At 43.5% G+C, this 19,097-nt stretch overlaps 1 protein-coding gene across 4 annotated transcripts in view; it reads right to left on the bottom strand.

Moving 5' to 3' along the window:
* Positions 1-19,097, bottom strand: part of LOC137377615 (heat shock factor protein 1-like) — a 49,440-nt gene that overhangs the window by 11,866 nt on the left and 18,477 nt on the right. For all 4 annotated transcript variants that reach the window (XM_068047442.1, XM_068047446.1, XM_068047443.1 and 1 more), the window contains exons 5-10: positions 13,697-13,772; positions 11,054-11,115; positions 8,596-8,701; positions 6,901-7,004; positions 4,799-4,963; positions 159-264 (exon numbers count right to left, since the gene is read on the bottom strand). In XM_068047442.1, the coding sequence (XP_067903543.1) occupies positions 159-264; positions 4,799-4,963; positions 6,901-7,004; positions 8,596-8,701; positions 11,054-11,115; positions 13,697-13,772 (619 nt within the window). The remainder of the gene's footprint in view (positions 1-158; positions 265-4,798; positions 4,964-6,900; positions 7,005-8,595; positions 8,702-11,053; positions 11,116-13,696; positions 13,773-19,097) is intronic.

The following is a 19,097-nucleotide window of genomic DNA, read 5'->3' as shown; positions in this document are numbered from 1 at the left end:
CTGGAGGACTCATGAAGCACTGTCATGGGAAAACAACATAATACTCATGCTAGTTTTTCTTGCAATTGGAGGAAAATGCATCCCCCACATGATTAGCTGGACAGATTCAGATCTAGTATTACATTATCTGCAGAAAAAACATTTCCGTTTTAACTTACATCTTTGAGTAAATCCAAATTTGTGTTTAATCGGGCGTTGCTGAGTGAGGAATGGATTTGAGCCAAACTGTTGCCAATCATATCCAAATGGTCAATTATTTCACTCCTACAGAGAGAAAGAAGAATAAACAGAACTGTTATCTCTTCAATCTGACTTGTTACAGCCTTCTTCCCCAGCACCCAGAAAAAGATCAGTAATTCACTGAATTAGGGCAAGAGTTTTTTTTTTAAATGATTATTCCCAGTCCCAGCATGAAGGTAAACACCATTAACCAGCACTACACTGCCAATTTTGTGGATCCCTCAATAGTGCGCTGCTAATTTTGTGGATTGATCAATACTACACTGCCAATTTTGTGGCAGCGTTTTTGCTGTGCATACACAACCACTATGGGCTTTATATCCACAGCAATAAAACCGCCCAAGCTGCCAAACTCACTCAGCAGAGCCACTAGAATGGCTGATGTGAAGAAAGAAAAAACATCACATTGAGAGTAGTGTGTGCTTTATGAAACGTTACGGCAAAGTACAATGTGCTTTACCCTTCACCTGGGTGGAAAGGGTGTCATGACTTCCCTTCCCACTCTCACTCTGTTCTCTCTGGAGTTCCTCAAGGACCTATTCATGACCCCCTTCATTTTCTCATCTACATGCTATCCCTCAGAGATATCATCTGAAAGCATATCAGGTTCCGCATGTATGCCAATGGCACTCAGCTCTAACTCGCCACCACCTCCTTGGACCCCTCAACTTTCTCTGATTTGTCACACTGCTTGTCTGACATCTAATATTGGATGAGCATTTCCTCCAACTAAATATTGGGAACAAAGAACAAAGAACAGTACAGCACAGGAACAGGCTATTCGGCCCTCCAAGCCTGCGCCGATCTTGATGCCTGCCTAAACTAACACCTTCTGCACTTCCGTGGCCCATATCCCTCTATTCCCTTCCTATTCATATATTTGTCAAGATGTCTCTTAAATGTCGCTATCGTATCTGCTTCCACCACCTCCCCTGGCAGCAAGTTCCAGGCACTCACCACCCTCTGTAAAAAACCTGCCTCGCACATCCCCTCTAAACTTTCCCCCTTGCACCTTAAACCTGTGTCCCCTAGTAACTGACTCTTCCACCCTGGGAAAAAGCTTCTGACTATCCACTCTGTCCATGCCACTCATAACTTTGTAAACCTCTATCATGTCGCACCTCCACCTCCGTCGTTCCAGTGAAAACAATCAGAGTTTTTCCAACCTCTCCTCATAGCTAATGCCCTCCAGACCAGGCAACATCCTGGTAAACCTCTTCTGTACCCTCTCCAAAGCCTCCACGTCCTTCTGGTAGTGTGGCGACCAGAATTGCACGCAATATTCTAAGTGTGGCCTAACTAAAGTTCTGTACAGCTGCAGCATGACTTGCCAATTTTTATACTCTATGCCCCGTCCGATGAAGGCAAGCATGCCGAATGCCTTCTTGACTACCTTATCCACCTGCGTTGCCACTTTCAGTGACCTGTGGACCTGTACGCCCAGATCTCTCTGCCTGTCAATACTCCTAAGGGTTCTGCCATTTACTGTATACCTCCCACCTGCATTAGACCTCCCAAAATGCATTACCTCACATTTGTCCGGATTAAACTCCATCTGCCATTTCTCCACCAAAGTCTCCAACCGATCTATATCCTGCTGTATCCTCTGACAATCCTCATCATTATCCGCAACTCCACCAACCTTTGTGTCGACCGCAAACTTACTAATCAGACCAGCTACATTTTCCTCCAAATCATTTATATATACTACAAACAGCAAAGGTCCCAGCACTGATCCCTGTGGAACACCACTAGTCACAGCCCTCCATTCAGAAAAACACCCATCCACTGTTACCCTCTGTCTTCTGTGACTGAGCCAGTTCTGTATCCATCTTGCCAGCTCACCTCTGATCCCGTGTGACTTCACCTTTTGTACCAGTCTGCCATGCGGGACCTTGTCAAAGGCTTTACTAAAGTCCATATAGACAACATCCACCGCCCTTCCTTCATCAATCATCTTCGTCACTTCCTCAAAAAACTCAATCAAATTAGTAAGACACGACCTCCCCTTCACAAAACCATGCTGTCTCTCGCTAATAAGTTCGTTTGTTTCCAAATGGGAGTAAATCCTGTCCCGAAGAATCCTCTCTAATAGTTTCCCTACCACTGACGTAAGGCTCACCAGCCTATAATTTCCTGGATTATCCTTACCACCCTTCTTAAACAAAGTAACAACATTGGCTATTCTCCAGTCCTCTGGGACCTCACCTGTAGCCAATGAGGATGCAAAGATTTCTGTCAAGGCCCCAGCAATTTCTTCCCTTGCCTCCCTCAGTATTCTAGGGTAGATCCCATCAGGCCCTGGGAACTTATCTACCTTAATGCTTTGCAAGAGACCCAACACCTCCTCCTTTTTGATAATGAGATGACTGAGACTATCTGCACTCCCTTCCCTAGGCTCATCATCCACCAAGTCCTTCTCCTTGGTGAATACGAATGCAAAGTACTCATTTAGCACCTCACCCATTTCCTCTGGCTCCACGCATAGATTCCCATCTCTGTCCTAGAGTGGGCCAACCCTTTCCCTGGTTACCCTCTTGCTCTTTATACATGTATAAAAAGCCTTGGGATTTTCCTTAATCCTGTTTGCCAATGACTTTTCATGACACCTTTTAGCCCTCCTAACTCCTTGCTTAAGTTCCTTCCTACTGTCTTTATATTCCTCAAGTGCTTCATCTGTTCCTAGCCTTCCAGCATTACAAATGCTTCCTTTTTCTTTTTGACGAGGCTCACAATATCCCGTGTTATCCAAGCTTCCCGAAACTTGCCAAACTTGTCTTTCTTCCTCACAGGAACATGCTGGTCCTGGATTCTAATCAGCTGACGTTTGAAAGACTCCCACATGTCAGATGTTGATTTACCCTCAAACAGTCTCCCCCAATCTAAATTCTTCAGTTCCTGCCTAATATTGTTATAATTAGCCTTCCCCCAATTTAGCACCTTCACCCGAGGACTACTCTTATCCTTATCCACAAGTACCTTAAAACTTATGGAATTATGGTCACTGCTCCCGAAATGCTCCCCCACTGAAACTTCGACCACCTGGCCGGGCTCATTCCCCAATACCAGGTCCAGAATGGCCCCATTCCTAGTTGGACTATCTACATACTGTTTCAAGAAGCCCTCCTGGATGCTCCTCACAAATTCTGCCCCATCCAAGCCCCTAGCACTAAGTGAGTCCCAGTCAATATTGGGGAAGTTAAAATCACCCACCACTACAACCCTGTTACCTTTACATCTTTCCAAAATCTGTCTACATATCTGCTCCTCTACCTCCCGCTGGCTGTTGGGAGGCCTGTAGTAAACCCCCAACATCGTGACTGCACCCTTCCTATTCCTGAGCTCCACCCATAGTGCCTCGCTGCATGACCTCTGAGGTGAAGGCTAAAGCCATTGCCTTTGGTCCCCACCATAAACTCGGTTCCCTGTCCACTATTTCTATCCTCAATAACTATCTTAAGCTGAGCAAGACTGTTCACAACCTCAGGTTTTGTATTTGACCCAGAGTTGAGTTTTCAACCATATAGCCACACCAAGACTGCCTACTTTCACCATTGCTCGGCTCCAACATTCCCTTAGCTCACCTGCTGCCGAAAGCCTCATCCATGCCTTTGCTACCTCTAACTATTCCAAAGCTCTCCTGGTCGGCCTCCCATCTTCCACCTATATAAACTTGTGCTCATTCAAAATTCTGTTACCTTAGCTCCAAATTTCAATCAATCACCCATCACCTCTGTGCTTGCTGACCTTTACTGGCTCCCCGTCCAACAATGCCTCAAATTTGAAGTCATCATCCTTGTCTTCAAATCCCCCCCCCCCCATGACCTCGCCCCTCTGTGTAGCCTTCTCCAACCCTACAGGCCTCCAGATCTCTACGGTCCTTCATTCCAGCCTCCTGCGCATCGCTGATTTTAATTGCTCCACCCTTGGCAGCCATTCTTTCAGCTGCCTTAGCCCTAAACTCTAGAACTGCCTCCCTAAACCTCTCCTTCCCCTTTTAAGATGCTCCCAAAAACCTACATCTTTGATCAAGCTTTTGGTCATCTTTCCTCCTTCTATGGCTTAGTGTCAAAAACATTTCAATTGATATTGCTCTTGGGACATTTTACTACATTAAATTCAAGTTGTTGTTACAGTCCTTGCTGCTGATAATGGATGCAAATATTAGAAATATAAACAAATAACTCATCATGGGCAATCAGCATGTACTACTGCTATAAACAATTTTTGGCTTAGCAAATGGATTCCATCTGTGACTGTCATGAAGCCCTCAGAACACGGGACTCAAGAATACTCATCCATCTTCATTCCCACTATTCAACACTCATCTGTTATCTTCCACAAACATTCTATCCCTCCAAGTACCAGGAGAGGAATCCTGTCCTATAGAGTACTTGATCTTTGTTCAGGTTCACAAAGGGTAGAAGATCAAATCTGCCCAGCAGCCCACTCCTTCCAAGGCCATGTACAATCACAAAAAGAGTCGGGGGGGGGGGGGGGGGGGGGGAAAGAGTGGATCCCTTAATTTTTTAGCTTTAACTTTTAAGTAGAATCTCACCGGTCAGAAGTTTCTTCAGCAGCCATTTGACAGTTTTCATCCAGGAGATCGTCATACAGATTGTGCGATGTGAGTGGTGATGATGCAGTGCTCGAAGTGGCAACTAGGTTGTCTGTATCTGTACAGAACAGTGTTTCAGCAGTACTTGGCTTTCCAGTCACAAAGCTGCAGAAGGTGAAACAGACAAGCGTAGATAAAAGTTATCAAAATATAACAATTTTAGGGGTCAATATTATGTGTAAAAGTAGTTATTAATTAATTTATGATACGAAGGATGAGGGGCAGTTATGAAGCAATTACTGGGATTCTTTTCATTAGAGCAGAGGTTAAGAGATCCAATATTATGGTTCCAAAAATGGAGAGGTTTTGACAAGTTAGTATAAAAAAAAGTATGAAATTATTTTAATTGATCAGAAAGACAGTAACTGCAGGGTATAGATTTAAGGTCACCAAAGGAACTCTTATGTTTCAAGGTTACTGACCATTTTGCTATAAAAGATATCTTGGTATGATTTATATCAAAATGATACTACTGTTATGAATGCTTCTTATTTTTGTGAAATTATGAGGATGTGTTCAAAACTGAAAAAAGATTCCATAGATGCTGGAACTTTGGGTTTTTTTTTAAAAAAGAGGTCATCAGAAGGTCTTTTGGACTGAGCTTGTAAACAAGTTACTGGAAGGCACCTGTTTTCAGATAAATACCCAGCAGGGGTTTTTCTTTTGGCTTGGGGAAAGATCTTTACAAAGAAATGACAGGTCAAGATTTATAGGGGTCAGGCAGGCTTGAGTCCTGAGATGTTTATGGTTTTGCTTTGGACAGGCAGTTGGGAAATGGACAATGGTTTAAAAAGGAGTTAAAGAATCAACCTGCCAAGGACAAGCCCCAATCCAGCCTGTTCCAGCTCTTTTAAAAAAAAAGCCTGCCACTTTTTCCAACTTGTGGAGAAGCAAGTGTAAAAAACTGCCTGAAACCCCTGTATCTGCATTTTTCCTGGAAAGCCTGCCCAAACTGATCTTCAACGTCACCTGACAAGAACTATTCTAGGAAGATCCCAATGACAGCCATCTACATATATTTGGGAAGCCCAACCAAAACAAAGGACATCTGACATCTTTCCACATCTTCTTTCTTCAAGAATTAGCAAGTATTTAGCCAAAGTATTCTTTCTGTCTTTTTTTTTGTAATACAGCTCTAAAGAATAAATCTCTATTTTTCCGGTTAACCGGCGTGTGTGTGTGCACGTGCATGAGGGGCTGAAGGTGAAAAGGGAACTTTTATATTTCAATCTGTGTGTTTATGTTTTGCTTCATTACTGGTTAAGACTTGTTTTATAATAAACAACAAAATGAAGAAACCTGGTTGGTGTATTTTATTTTGGGATAAAAATAGAGCCTATGATTGACCGCATCAGTAACTGGAAAAAAATGTCAATATGTGTTGTGACCTGTGAAGAAGTGGAACTAGAGGAAACAGTGCACTCCTCCCGCCTCAGTCATGACACTATTAATTTAACTTTAACTCCAGGGATTACAATTCCCACAGCAGTCAGATGCTTGGGGATGATGGGGATGGGAGAGGGCATGTAGTTCTAGCAAGATGAGCATATTTGTGGAGTTGTGCTACTTGTATGTGACTCCAGTCTGAGACATCAAGAATCATTAGCTCATCCGGGACATGAGGTTGGGTGTTCATACGGATTGATATAGCTGCTTTCCTGTAAGCCACCTAGGCTTATTACATCAGGCTAGTCTTATTCATTGCAGACACAGGACACAGTTTCTGGGGTGGGGTAGAGGGGGGGGGGGAAACCATCCAGACGGTGGTTGCCAGTTTAATTGACAACCTTTATTGGCCAACCTTCAAACAAGTTGAGCTGATCGAAGGCAAGAGGTCAAGCTGCCAACTTCTATCGCGAGGCAACAAAAGAACAGTTGAACAAATGGCCAGGAGCCAGTTCAAGAAGGTCTATTTATGTGAGAGTTCTGACCAAGAGGGTGAGTGACTGCTACAGGAATGAGGCTGCTCTTCCAATAACAAAAATTCTAAAGAGTTAAATTTTTAAAAATACATTTAGAAAAAAATTCAATCAGACCCTTACCTGTGCTCTTCACTAGGCTGATTTGGACTCCCAATTAGGTGTGTGATTTCAGATATGATAACGCCTCCTGGATAAACACTGCTTTTCTCACAAGTTTCACATTTCTTGATGTAATATAAAATGATGGGCATTAATTCTTTACATTTCACAGGAGGTCTCATGGTTACATCATCTTTACTTGGCCTGAGCAGTCTCAACCTAGATCCCATTAATCTACAGCACTAAATTCAAGTTTGCTCAACCACTGGAAAATTCCAGAAATTGTAACCTATTTGAAGTATGTATCGATACTCTTCAGTGCTAAATTCAATTATTAATCCACCTTCCCTTCCTAGCTCTTGAAGCCACGTTGCTGCTCTCTCTCTCAGCCCCTCTTCATGTTTCCATTTTGCTGCCTCCTCAACTTCACAAGTGGTACCTCTCCTCCTCCTACTTCACAGTCCACAGAACTAGTCCTCCCCATTTCTGATTTTCTTTCTCTGCTTCCCCAAAAAACTAAATCAAACATCGCTGTACACCAGCGGCACAGTGGCGCAGTGGTTAGCACCGCAGCCTCACAGCTCCAGCGACCCGGGTTCAATTCTGGGTGCTGCCTGTGTGGAGTTTGCAAGTTCTCCCTGTGTCTGCGTGGATTTTCTCCGTGTGCTCAGGTTTCCTGCCAGAAGACTTGCAGGTTGGTAGGTAAATTGGCCATTATAAATTGTCCCTAGTATAGGTAGGTGGTAGGGAAATCTAGGGACAGGTCGGGATGTGGTAGGAATTTGGGATTAGTGTAGGATTAGTATAAATGGGTGGTTGATGGTCGGCACAGACTCGTTGGGCCGAAGGGCCTGTTTCAGTGCTGTATCTCTAAACTAAACTAAACCATGGGCAGAAATTCATGATCCTGTGAAGCTACAGTGAGATCAAGAATTTTCCCCTACAGCATTCAATCTCCTAGAGCTGCAGCATTAGGTAAGAGCAGGATAATTTTTGTAGGGAAATATAGTATCTGCAGATTCAATGATAAAATACTGCAGAGATTGCCAATGGTCTTAGCCATAAGGATGGCTATCAGGGGAACAAAATGTCAGAGACAATGCTTGCTCGTGGGGAAATATAGCGGGAGCTTTATTTTGTACATACAATATGTTATAGCTCACCTGGGAATGCTTGATGCATCCACAGGATCGTGGAGCTTGAAGAACAGGCATCTTTCACATTTAATATACACAAAAATGAATAGCCTCCCTCAAAAAGGTATAAAAAGGTTTTTCCTTCTTAGCTCCCAAGCCAGACTTAGCTCTGATTCATTCCTTCCAGAACCAATTAATTCTCAGTTTCATTGGGAAAATTAATTAACACTAGAACTGGGATACATGATACAACTTCACATGAATAAACTAAGGGAGGTGGAGGCCAAATAACTGTTACAATGTCATCTGATAAGCAATCTCTCAGGTCTCAATTTTATTAACATTGCTAATCCTCTCTTTCACCTGCAAATATCACATCTTGCATGCTCTTCCTCCCTTTCATCATCATGGTTTTGAAATCACTGGCTTCAGGCTTTTAAAACTAAACTTATCACCTAATCCCTACTTACTGATTTACCTCTTCTTCATTCCTAACATTTTGAGCTTGCAGCTGTCTTGCACTAGGGGGCCCTGGCCCTTCACCTTAGCTTCTAAATAAACAAACTACTTTCTAACTTACTGGAATACCGAGTACAGCTGTGCCATCTTGACTGGTGTCCATCGTGATGGGCCGACTATACTTAGAGTAGGAATGAGGCATCCCAGAAGTACCAATCATCAGAGGCCTAGGGGAATGATTTGCAACAATTTACGAAAGGAACAAGAAAGCAATCTGTAAAAGGTGCATTATTCAATAGTTTGATTGTGTTGGATAATCAACGGCAAGGCCCATTATTAGGCTACTTCTTGAATATTCAGGCGCAAAATGCACGGGCCAGAGAAATTGAATAAGGCCCGAAAATGAGCGCAGGATTGCGGTGCATGATTAACCCACGCTTCTTACTTTCAATGCAGACTACAGTCAAACTTTGTGCTGCCTGCTCTTTTGAATGATTTGTGTGTGCAGCCAGGGCTAAGCTTGTTGCTGAATGGCTGCACGCCTGAAAAAGGGTCTCAAAATCTAGCACCACTTAAAGCCAGCCTGCAGCTTTTAAAGGAGGTGCACTGTGGCGGGAGCAGGTCTCAAACTGGTTGTAGAAGAGAGTGTGAGCCAGAAGAATACTGAATGATGACACAACATGGCAGAGAACGGGCTCCAAGATTTTAACATGCTGCATACAGGCCTTGGTCGAGGAGGCGCACAGGAAGACAGATCCCACAAAGGGCCAGGAGGCCCTTCAGACAAACTCTCAGAAGACAGTGGGAGCAGATAGCTATGGTGATCAATGCCAGGAGTGTAACCCTGAGGACCTGGATGCCTTTCCGCAAAATGTTCAATGACCTCACACCATTAGTTAAGGTAAATGCATCTTCAAATGACATATCCCACCAACCTCACATACTCTTCAATACACCACACCCACCCCAATCAAACACCTACCAATAATTTCTATCGATCACAACTCAAATCTAACATTCAGTACGCCTCACATCACCTTCAAACACTTTGTGGGTGTAAGGCTTACAGCAGCACATCGCTCAGCTTGCACACACTGCCAGCTATTCAACCATGATAGCCACATCACCCAAACACACTGCACTATACTCACCAACACAGTTCCCTCTCTCTTGTAGGACAAGGTGGCGCCTAACTACAAGCAGTAGCAGCTAACCAGCATGGACAGCCATGGCTGCATGTCCTCATATTGACGGAGGAGATGTTGCTCGGCATCATTGGAACAACCATGACCGAGGTCATGGACAGTGGTGGGAAGAAAGCAGTATGCTCATCCTCCTTCTCATAGCGCACTTGCCCCATAATCCCAATGGCTTCTGATATACAAGCTGCAGATGGTTTAAGGATGCAACTCATGCTTCCCTCCTCTCTCCACAGCAAAACTACCAGTGGGGCAGTGACGGAGGTGGGGTTGGGGTCCTTCCTACTGCTGAATGTATGGTCAGCTGTGTGAGTTTGAGAGAAGGCATTAACTGGAGCACTGAGGTTGAAAATGGCAATGCTAGAGAGTCAAACCAATGTAACATCATGATCTGCTTACTCTGCATTCTTCCAGCACATGCTCCCAGCGCCCTCGCTACAATCTAGCCAAAATTACGTCCAGTGCGACCTGTGCTCGAAGTGTGCACTCGTGGTGGGATGCCACTTTGGACCCAAAATGACACTTGCAGCAATGAGAACACGGTTACCACACAACCAAATTTTGCAGCCATGGTGTTCAGCATTTCAGTGGGGGAATATGTGGGGGTGTATGTGAGAGTGCAGGAAACAATGATTTAGCAATGAAATCATAAATCTGTTATCTCACAATAACCATGCAATAATGTTTTTTTTGACAAAAGCAGGACACAAAGATCTTGCATAACACAATGTATAAATGTAGTGCATTATTTGGAACTGATCCACAAAAAAGGTCCCAGGTTCAATTCATGATACACGTTGAATTAGCTGGTCTGTCAGGGTAGCAGCAGCGTCACTACTATTGGCCACCATGTCTCTAGGTTAGGAAAGGGAAGAGAGCAAGGATGCAACAGCTGTTAGTTTCCAGTGACCCCTTCACTTGCGTGGATGTCAGAGGAGAAATGGATCAGGTCTGACTACGATGCTGATCCACAGTTGAATAATCACACACCAACTGGGCTCATGCGAGAGTAGCCACAAAGAGAAGGTACACAGAGCAGCTGAGAATATGAACTCACAATTTAACAATAGCGTCTCTACTCCTCTGACAGCAAAGAGGAAAACAAACAGGTTGTCAGGGTAAAGAAGAGTAGAAAAAGAAAAGGGGGTCTTCTTCCCTCTAGTCTGCTGGCCATTCAGTTCTTGTGGCCGAGGCAGGTTTAAATAGGCAGCTATTTGCTCTCAGGCAGCAGGCGGCCAAGTACGCACAAACAGCAGTCCAGGGACTACTATCCCTCATTCACTCCTGTTCTTCCCCCTCCCCGAATGAAACGATTTTTAGAAAATTCACAGTTCACACCCCCCAAAACAAGCATCCAATACAAAAGGAAAAAGAACTCACATTTTTCTCTTGATTCCAGCCACACTGTTTGACTGCACCATAGTGGCAATAAAGTGGAGGATCTGCAGACAAGGTTACAGAATGTGAACATATTACAAATCATAGAATCATACAGCACAGGAGGCGGCCATTTGGCCCCTGGTGCCTGTGCCAGCTCTTTAAGAGAGCTATCCAATTAATCCCACTCCCCTGCTTGTTCCCCACAGTCCTGCAAATTTCTCCAATTCCCTTTTGCAAGTTACTACTGCATCTGTTTTCACCACCTTTTCAAGAATTGCATTTCAAACCATAACAACTTTCTATGTAATAGAATTTCTCATGTCCTCCCTAGATTTTTTTTGTCTCAAAATAACTGCATACAGTTCTGGTCACCACATGACAGGAAGGACAGAATTGCCCTTGAGAGAGTATAGAGGAGATTTACAAGAACGTTGCCAAGGCTTGAAAGTTGCAGCTATGGAGGAAAGATTGGATCGGCTAAGGTTGTTTTCCTTAGAACAGAGGAGATTGAGGGGCAATTTAATTGAGGTGTACAAAATTACGAGGGGTCCAGATAGAGTAGACAGGAAGGACCTGTTTCCCATAGCAGAGAGGTCAATTACCAGGGAGCACAGATTTAAGGTGATTGGTAGGATTAGAGGGGACATGAGGAAACCCTTTTCACCCAGAGGATGGTGGGTGTCTGGAATTCACTGCCAGGAATGGTGGTGGAGGCAGAAACTCAATTCTTTTAAAACATACCTGAAACCGCACCTGAAGTGCTGTAACCTGCAAGGCTACAGACCAGGTGCTGGAAGGTGGAATTAGATTAGACGGCTAGTTTTTTCAGCTGGCGCAGACACGATGGGCTGAATGACCTCTTGTGTGGTGGTAATTTTTCTATGGTTCTATGCTTCTAAGGGACAGGCCATTTAAGACTGAGATGAGCAGGAATTTCTTTTCTCAGAGGGTGGTGAAGCTTTGGAATTCTCTACCCCAGAGGGCTGTGGAAGCTCAAATCATTGAGCATGTTCAAGACAGAAATCGACAGATTTCTGGATACTAATGCCATCAAGGGATATGGGGCTAGTGGGGAAAATGGTGTAGAGGTAGATGATCACCCATGATCTGTTTGAATGGTGGAGCAGGATCAGCAGGCAAATGGCCTACTCCTGTTTCCTATGATCCTACGAATTAACTTAGATCTATGTTCTCTGCTTACCAAACCTCCTGCCAATGGAAACAATTTCTCCCGATCTATGCTATCAAAACCCTTCGTGATTTTGAACACCTCCATTAAATCTCCCCTTAATTTCTCTGCTCTGAGAACAATTCCAGCTTCTCTAACCTTTTCATATAACTGAAGTCACTGGTACCATTCTGGTAAATCACCTCTGCATCCTCTCCAAGGCCTTGACATCCTTCCTAAAGTGTGATACCCAGAACTGGCCACAATACAGTGATGTAAAATGTTTATCATAACTTCATTACTTTTGTACTCTATGCCTTTATTTGCAAAGCCAAGGATCTCATCTGTTTTTTTTTAAGCAGCCTTTATGATGAGATTTACTATTCCCTGCCCCACCATTCTTTTCTGAAAGCACTGACTGTTGAGCTATGATTCCACAAGTGTCAGACTCCCTCCTGGTACCTCACTGAAATAGTCAATCCTCACGTGAGTCTCAACAGCAAGCACTGAAAGTCCCTTGAACCACAGTTGGCATCACAGTCAAGCTCAATACTGTGTTTACCCAACTTACAACAGGTGTACTTTCCAGCCAGAAGAGGCAGACAGACACCAGACAGCAAGTTTTGCTCCAACTCCTCTTGCCCAGCCCAAGGACACAGGAGCCTATTGGAATACCCCCGCTGAACTCAGCACAGACTCATGACTGAACCTGGTGGCTGGAAAGGCGGGCATTTGCCCATCCCTGGTTGTACCTGAAACAGTGGTAGTGGTGGGACTTCTTCTTGAACCACCACAGCCTGCATGGTGAAGGTGCTCTTACAATGCCATTAGGTAGGGAGTTCCAGGAAGAATGAAGAAATGGCACTATATATCCAAGTCAGAATGGTGTAACTTGGAGGGGGGGGGGGGGGGGGGTGTGGGGGGGGAAAGTGGTGCTCCCATGCACATGCTGCCCTGTCCTTCTAGTTTTTGTGGTCGCAGATTTGGGAGGTGCTGCCAAAGAGGCTGTGACGAGTTGCTGCAGTGCACTCTGTGGATAGTACACACTGCAGCCATGGTACGCCAACTGGTGGAGGGAATGCCAGTGGGTGGGGTGACAATTAAGCAGACTGCTTTGGCCTGGTATCGTGTCGGGCCTCTTGAGTGGTGAAGCTGCATCAATCCAAGCATTTGAAGAGTATTCCATCATTTCTAACTTGTACCTTGTAGGAGGCATAGAGCCTTTAAGGTGTCAGGTGAGGCACTCTTCAGATTACCCAGCCTCTGATCTGCTCTAGTAGCCATGGCATTTATGTGCTCATCCATTTCAGTTTCTGGTTAGTGAGGTGACCAGCAGAATGAAGAATTAAAAGCACTGAAAATGTTACATATGATACAAAACATCATTCATGTACACGTTAACTCTTTTCACACACTGGTAAAACTTTTCTTTTTTAAATTGCTCCTGTAAGTCCTGTACTGAAGAGATGACACACCTTCCGAATAACTTTGTGTTGCTGCAGTTGCTTCTGTTTCAGGGACGATATCTCCTTCCACAGTGCCTCATTTTCTCTGTAGAAAACAGACAAAATGTGCATTGAAAACATCATTTAACAATCAGCCATCAATTTACAAAAGTAACTCTCATCACTTGCAAAAAGTAGGCCAAAATTGAGCATTGTATTCCAAGCTGCTCATGTCTTTATGATTTTGCCATCTTGAAATCCAAAATGTCAAACCTCTGGTAATGCCTAGATTGCCAATTATTTCAGTGTGAAGCACCCATGCAAGGGGAGTCAGCGACCATCCACTGGGCTGGACGATTCTACTTTATGTTTGCATCTCCCTCAACCAACTTAGATTTTCTTTAGATTTCGTTCCTATTGTCTTAGTAGAAAATAAGATCTTTATTCTTTTCTCTTCCCAGCCTCTGCTGACTTGCTGTTCCCACCTTCTCTACCTCAGTATTTTGAGACTGAATGGATTAATGGCCTAGCATTCATTAACACAGGTCCAAGTCCAGTTTAAACAAAATCTTACAGTGTAAAGCCAGAGAGTTAGAATGGAAAATGTGTGGGAAGAGAATGGGATAGATGCAAGACCTGATAACATCTTCAGGTATCAACATCCTGGGGGCTTACCACTGACCAGAAACTGACCTGGAGCAGCCATATAAATGTTGTGGCTACTAAAGGAGGTCAGAGGTTGGGAATTCTGCAGCAACTCACCTCCTGACTTGCCAAAGCCTGTCCACCATCTACAAGGCACAAGTCAGAGTGGGATGGAATACTCTCCACTTTCCTGGATGAGTGCAGCTCCAACAACACTCAGGAAGCATGACACCAGGACAAAGTAGCCCACTTGATCAGCAACCCATCCACCAACAACACACAGTGACAGCAGTGTCTACCATATACAAGATACACTGCAGCAACTTACCACGCCTCTTTCAATAGCACCTTCGAAACCCACGATCTCTTCCACCCAAAAGGTCAAGGGCAGCAGATGCATGGGACCACCACCATCCGCAAGTTCCCCTCCAAGTCACACACCATCCTGACTTGGAACTATATCGCCGTTCCTTCACTGTCGCTGGATCAAGATCCTGGAACTCCCTTCCTAACAGCACTGTGGGCGTACCCAGACCAGATGGACTGCAGCGGTTCAAGGCAGCAGCTCACCACCACCTTCAAGGGCAATTAGGATGGGCAACAAATGCTGGCCTAGCCAGCAATGCCCACATTTCATGAAACAAATAAAGAAAAAAGGACACCTCAAAGTGCTTCCCAATCAATGAATTACTGTTGCAGTGGCTGTTAGACAGGCACAGGTAACAGTCAATTTGCACACAAAGACCTACAAACACTGTGGGGATGAAAATTGGTCTAGACCAACAGCACAAAATGGGCTCTTGGCAAATCAGCAGCAGATTTTTTATTGCACCCAATCTCTTTCCACTGACTGTCATAGAACTATAGTTCAAACTCTTTTTTGAGACTTGTTTTCTAGTTTCACTGTCGCTTTTACTTGGTTTGAAATTAATAATCTTGGCAATATTTTCCAAGTCAATGGAAAATGAAAACTGGCGTAGTGTATAACAGGCTGCCGATTTACTACAAGCCCATTTTGCGCTGCTGACATAGAATAATTTCACCCCCTAAATGTGATGAATGACCAGTTAATCTATTTCTGGTAGCTTGAGGAACTTGTCTATGTGAGGAAATTAATAGTGCTGAGATGAACAACTTGCATAAAACCTTTTAGGTAGCCAAAGGTCCCAAAGTGCTTCACCAGTGCAAAAACAGGAAGCCTAGGAGCATTGGGAGTTGAGTTAGGGAAGATGCAAAGACAAGTTTTGAGGTGGCAAGAGATGCAGCAAGAACGAACAGTTTAGGAAGAAAATTCCAAATACTGAAGGGCAGAAAAAGTAAGGCAAGTCTTTGTGTCATTTTTTCTTTTCTATAGGATATACAAAAAAATTTTTTTTAATTTTATAATTACAAGATAAATTGAAGAATTCCATCTCCAGACCTGGCTACTATTTTGGATCTATCGGTAGCAGAGATGCTTCAGGTAGGTTTGATCCGAAAATTATTGAATGCAGTAGGTTCACTACGAAAATTGATTCTGCCAGTTTTAGCGCTACCTTTATTGAGACTGTCTGTCTGGAAGGAATGCTCGAAGTACAGATATTGTTACACAAGATATTTTTCCCTTCCTTCTTTGCCCCTCCTTTCAGAGGGTGTTTATGTGCTGAGGATGGCTCCACAAATATTAACAGCTCACTGCTCTCTCGCTTGGGTGACCATTCTAGACTTGAACCTAGACAAATGTAGTGCCAGAGGACTGGTAACCATATAACTATATTTAAAAAGGGAGCTAGGACATAACCTTCCAATACTTCTTAGATAGAGGTTCTTCCAGAGGACTGGAGATTTGCAAATGTTGCACCATTTTTGAACAACGGTGTCAGGATAAACCCAGCAACTACAGGCCAGTCAGTTTAACCTTGATGTTAAGAAAGCTTTTAGAAACGATAATCCAGGACAAAATTAGCAGTCACTTAACAAATGTGAATTTATTAAGGAAAACCAACACGGATTTGTTGTTAAGGGCAAATTGTGTTTAACTGACTTGATTGAGTTTTTTCATGAGGTAAGATGGTTGTTGATGAGGGTAATAGAGTTGATGTGGTATATATGGGCTTCCAAAAAGCATTTGATAAAGTGCCACAAAATAGGCTTGTCAGCAAAGTTGAAGCTCATGAAATAAAAGGGACAGTGGCAGGATGGATATAAAGTTGGCTGAATGACAGGAAACAGAGAGTAGCAGTACACTTTTTGGACGTAAGGTGGTATACAGTGATGTTCCACATGGGTTGGTACTATGACCACTGCTTTTCTTGATCTATATTAATGACCTAGACTTGGGTGGATGTCATAACTTTAAAATTTGCAAATGACAAAATTGGAAGTATTGTGAACTGTGAGAACGACAGTGATAGACTTCAAGAAGACATGTGGCTGATGAAATTTAGTGCAGAGAAACGTGCAGTGATAAATTTGGCAGGAAGAACAAGAGGCAGCAATATAAACTAAAGGGTACAATTCTAAAGTGGGTGCTGCAACAGGGAGGCCTGGGGGTATACGTACACATATCATTGAAGGTGGCTGGGCAGGTTGAGAAAGTGGTTAAAAAGGCATATGGGATCCTGGGCTTTATAAATAGAGGCATAGAGTACAAAAGCAAGGAAGTTATGATGAACCTTTACAAACACTGATTCGGCCTCAAGTGTAGTAATGTGTCCAATTATGGGAACATTTTTGGAAGGATGTGAAGGCTTTAAAGAGGGTGCAGAAAAGATTTACAAGAATGGTTCCAGGGACGAGGGACTTCAGTTATAAGGATAGATTGGAGAAGCTGGAGTTGTTCTCCTTAGAGAAGAGAAAGTTGAGAAGAGATTTGATGGAGGTGTTCAAAATCATAAGGGGTCTAGACACAGTAGATAAAAGAGAAACTGTTCCCAATGACAGAACAGTCGAGAACCAGAGGACACAGATTTAAAGTGATTGGCAAAAGAATCAAAGGTGACATGAGGAAAATTAACTTTTTTTTTTACACACACAGCAAGCAGTTACTATCTGGAATGCACTGCCTGGTAGGGACAGATTCAATCGTGGCTTTTAAAAGAGAATTGGATAAGCATCTGAAGGGAAACAATTTTTAGGGCTACCGTGAAAGGGCCAGGAAGTGGGACTAGCTAAACTGCCCTTGCAGAGAGATGGGCCAGATGGCCTCCTTCTGTGCTGTAACCATTCAATAATTCTAAAATTTCCAGGAAACAGTAGACCTATAAGCTTAAAATCAGTGGTAGATAAAATAATGGAATCACTATTGAAGTGCAAAATAGAAAAACATCAAAAATATAATAATGAATAGTGAGCATAGATTTCTAAAGGCAAGGTCTTGCTTGACCAATTTCATTGAATTCTTTGAAGAGATAACAGAAACACTGGACAAAAGTCAGCAGATGTAATTTACCTAGATTTCCAAAAGGCCTTTGATAGGAACATAGGACTTAGGAGTAGGCCATTTGGCCCTTTGAGCCTGCTCTGCCATTCGATAAGATCATGGCTGATCTGGTTGTGGTCTCAACTCCACTTTCCTGTCTGCCCTCCCATAACCCTTTACTCCGTTGTCTATCAAAACTCTATCTACCTGAGCCTTGAATAAATTCAATAACCCAGCCTCCACTGCTTTCTGAGTAAGAGAACTCCACAGACTAATGACCCTTTGAGAAAAACAAATTCTCCTCAGCTCCTCCACAGTGGCGCAGTGGTTAGCACCGCAGCCTCACAGCTCCAGCGACCCGGGTTCAATTCTGGGTACTGCCTCTGTGCGGAGTTTGCAAGTTCTCCCTGTGACTGCGTGGGTTTTCGCCGGGTGCTCTGGTTTCCTCCCACAGCCAAAGACTTGCAGGTTGATAGGTAAATTGGCCATTATAAATTGCCCCTAGTATAGGTAGGTGGTAGGGGAATTGTGGGGATGTGGTAGGAATATGGGATTAATGTAGGATTAGTATAAATGGGTGGTTGATGGTCGGCACAGACTCGGTGGGCCAAAGGGCCTGTTTCAGTGCTGTATCTCTCAAAAAAAAAGACCTTTTATTCTTAAACTGTGTTCCCTAGTTCTAGTCTCCCTCACAAGAGGAAACATCCTCCCAGTATCCACGCTATCAAGTCCCCTCAGGATCTTATATGTTTCAGTAAGATGACCTCTCATTCTTCTAAACTCCAATGGGTACAGGCCCAACCTGTCCAACCTTTCTTTATAAGATAAGCCCTTCATCCCTGGTGGTCGAGTGAACCTTTTCTGAACTGCTTCTAACATAATTATATCCTTTTTCAAATAAAGAGACCAAAACTCTACACAGTACTCCAGATAAGGGTCACATAATAGACTAATAAATAAGGTCAGAGCATGCTGAGTCAGGGGACGAGTAGCAGAACGGATAGATAGCTGGCTGCAAGACAAAGAGCAGACAGTAGGGGTAAAGGGTAGCTCTTCAGAGTGGCCGAAGGTAGAAAGTGCAGTCCACAAGGATCAGTGCTGAGACCATTGCTGCACACAATTTATATGAACAATTTTACTTTGGAATCAAAAACACAATTCCCAAGCTTGAAGATGACACCAAATTGGGGGATAGTCCATACTGGGGAGGACTGCAACAAATTACAAAAAGACATAAATAAACTTGCAGAATTGGCACATAATTAGCAAATGCATTTCAACACAGATAAGCATGAGGTATTAAATTTTGGTAAGAAAAATAAGGAGGCCACATATTACTCAGAAAATAAGAATCTAAATGGGGTAGGGAAGCAAAGGGATCTGGGA

This window comes from Heterodontus francisci, chromosome 15 (assembly GCF_036365525.1).
Source record: "Heterodontus francisci isolate sHetFra1 chromosome 15, sHetFra1.hap1, whole genome shotgun sequence".
NCBI lineage: Eukaryota > Metazoa > Chordata > Chondrichthyes > Heterodontiformes > Heterodontidae > Heterodontus > Heterodontus francisci.
This window is presented reverse-complemented; position numbering and strand designations above follow the sequence as displayed.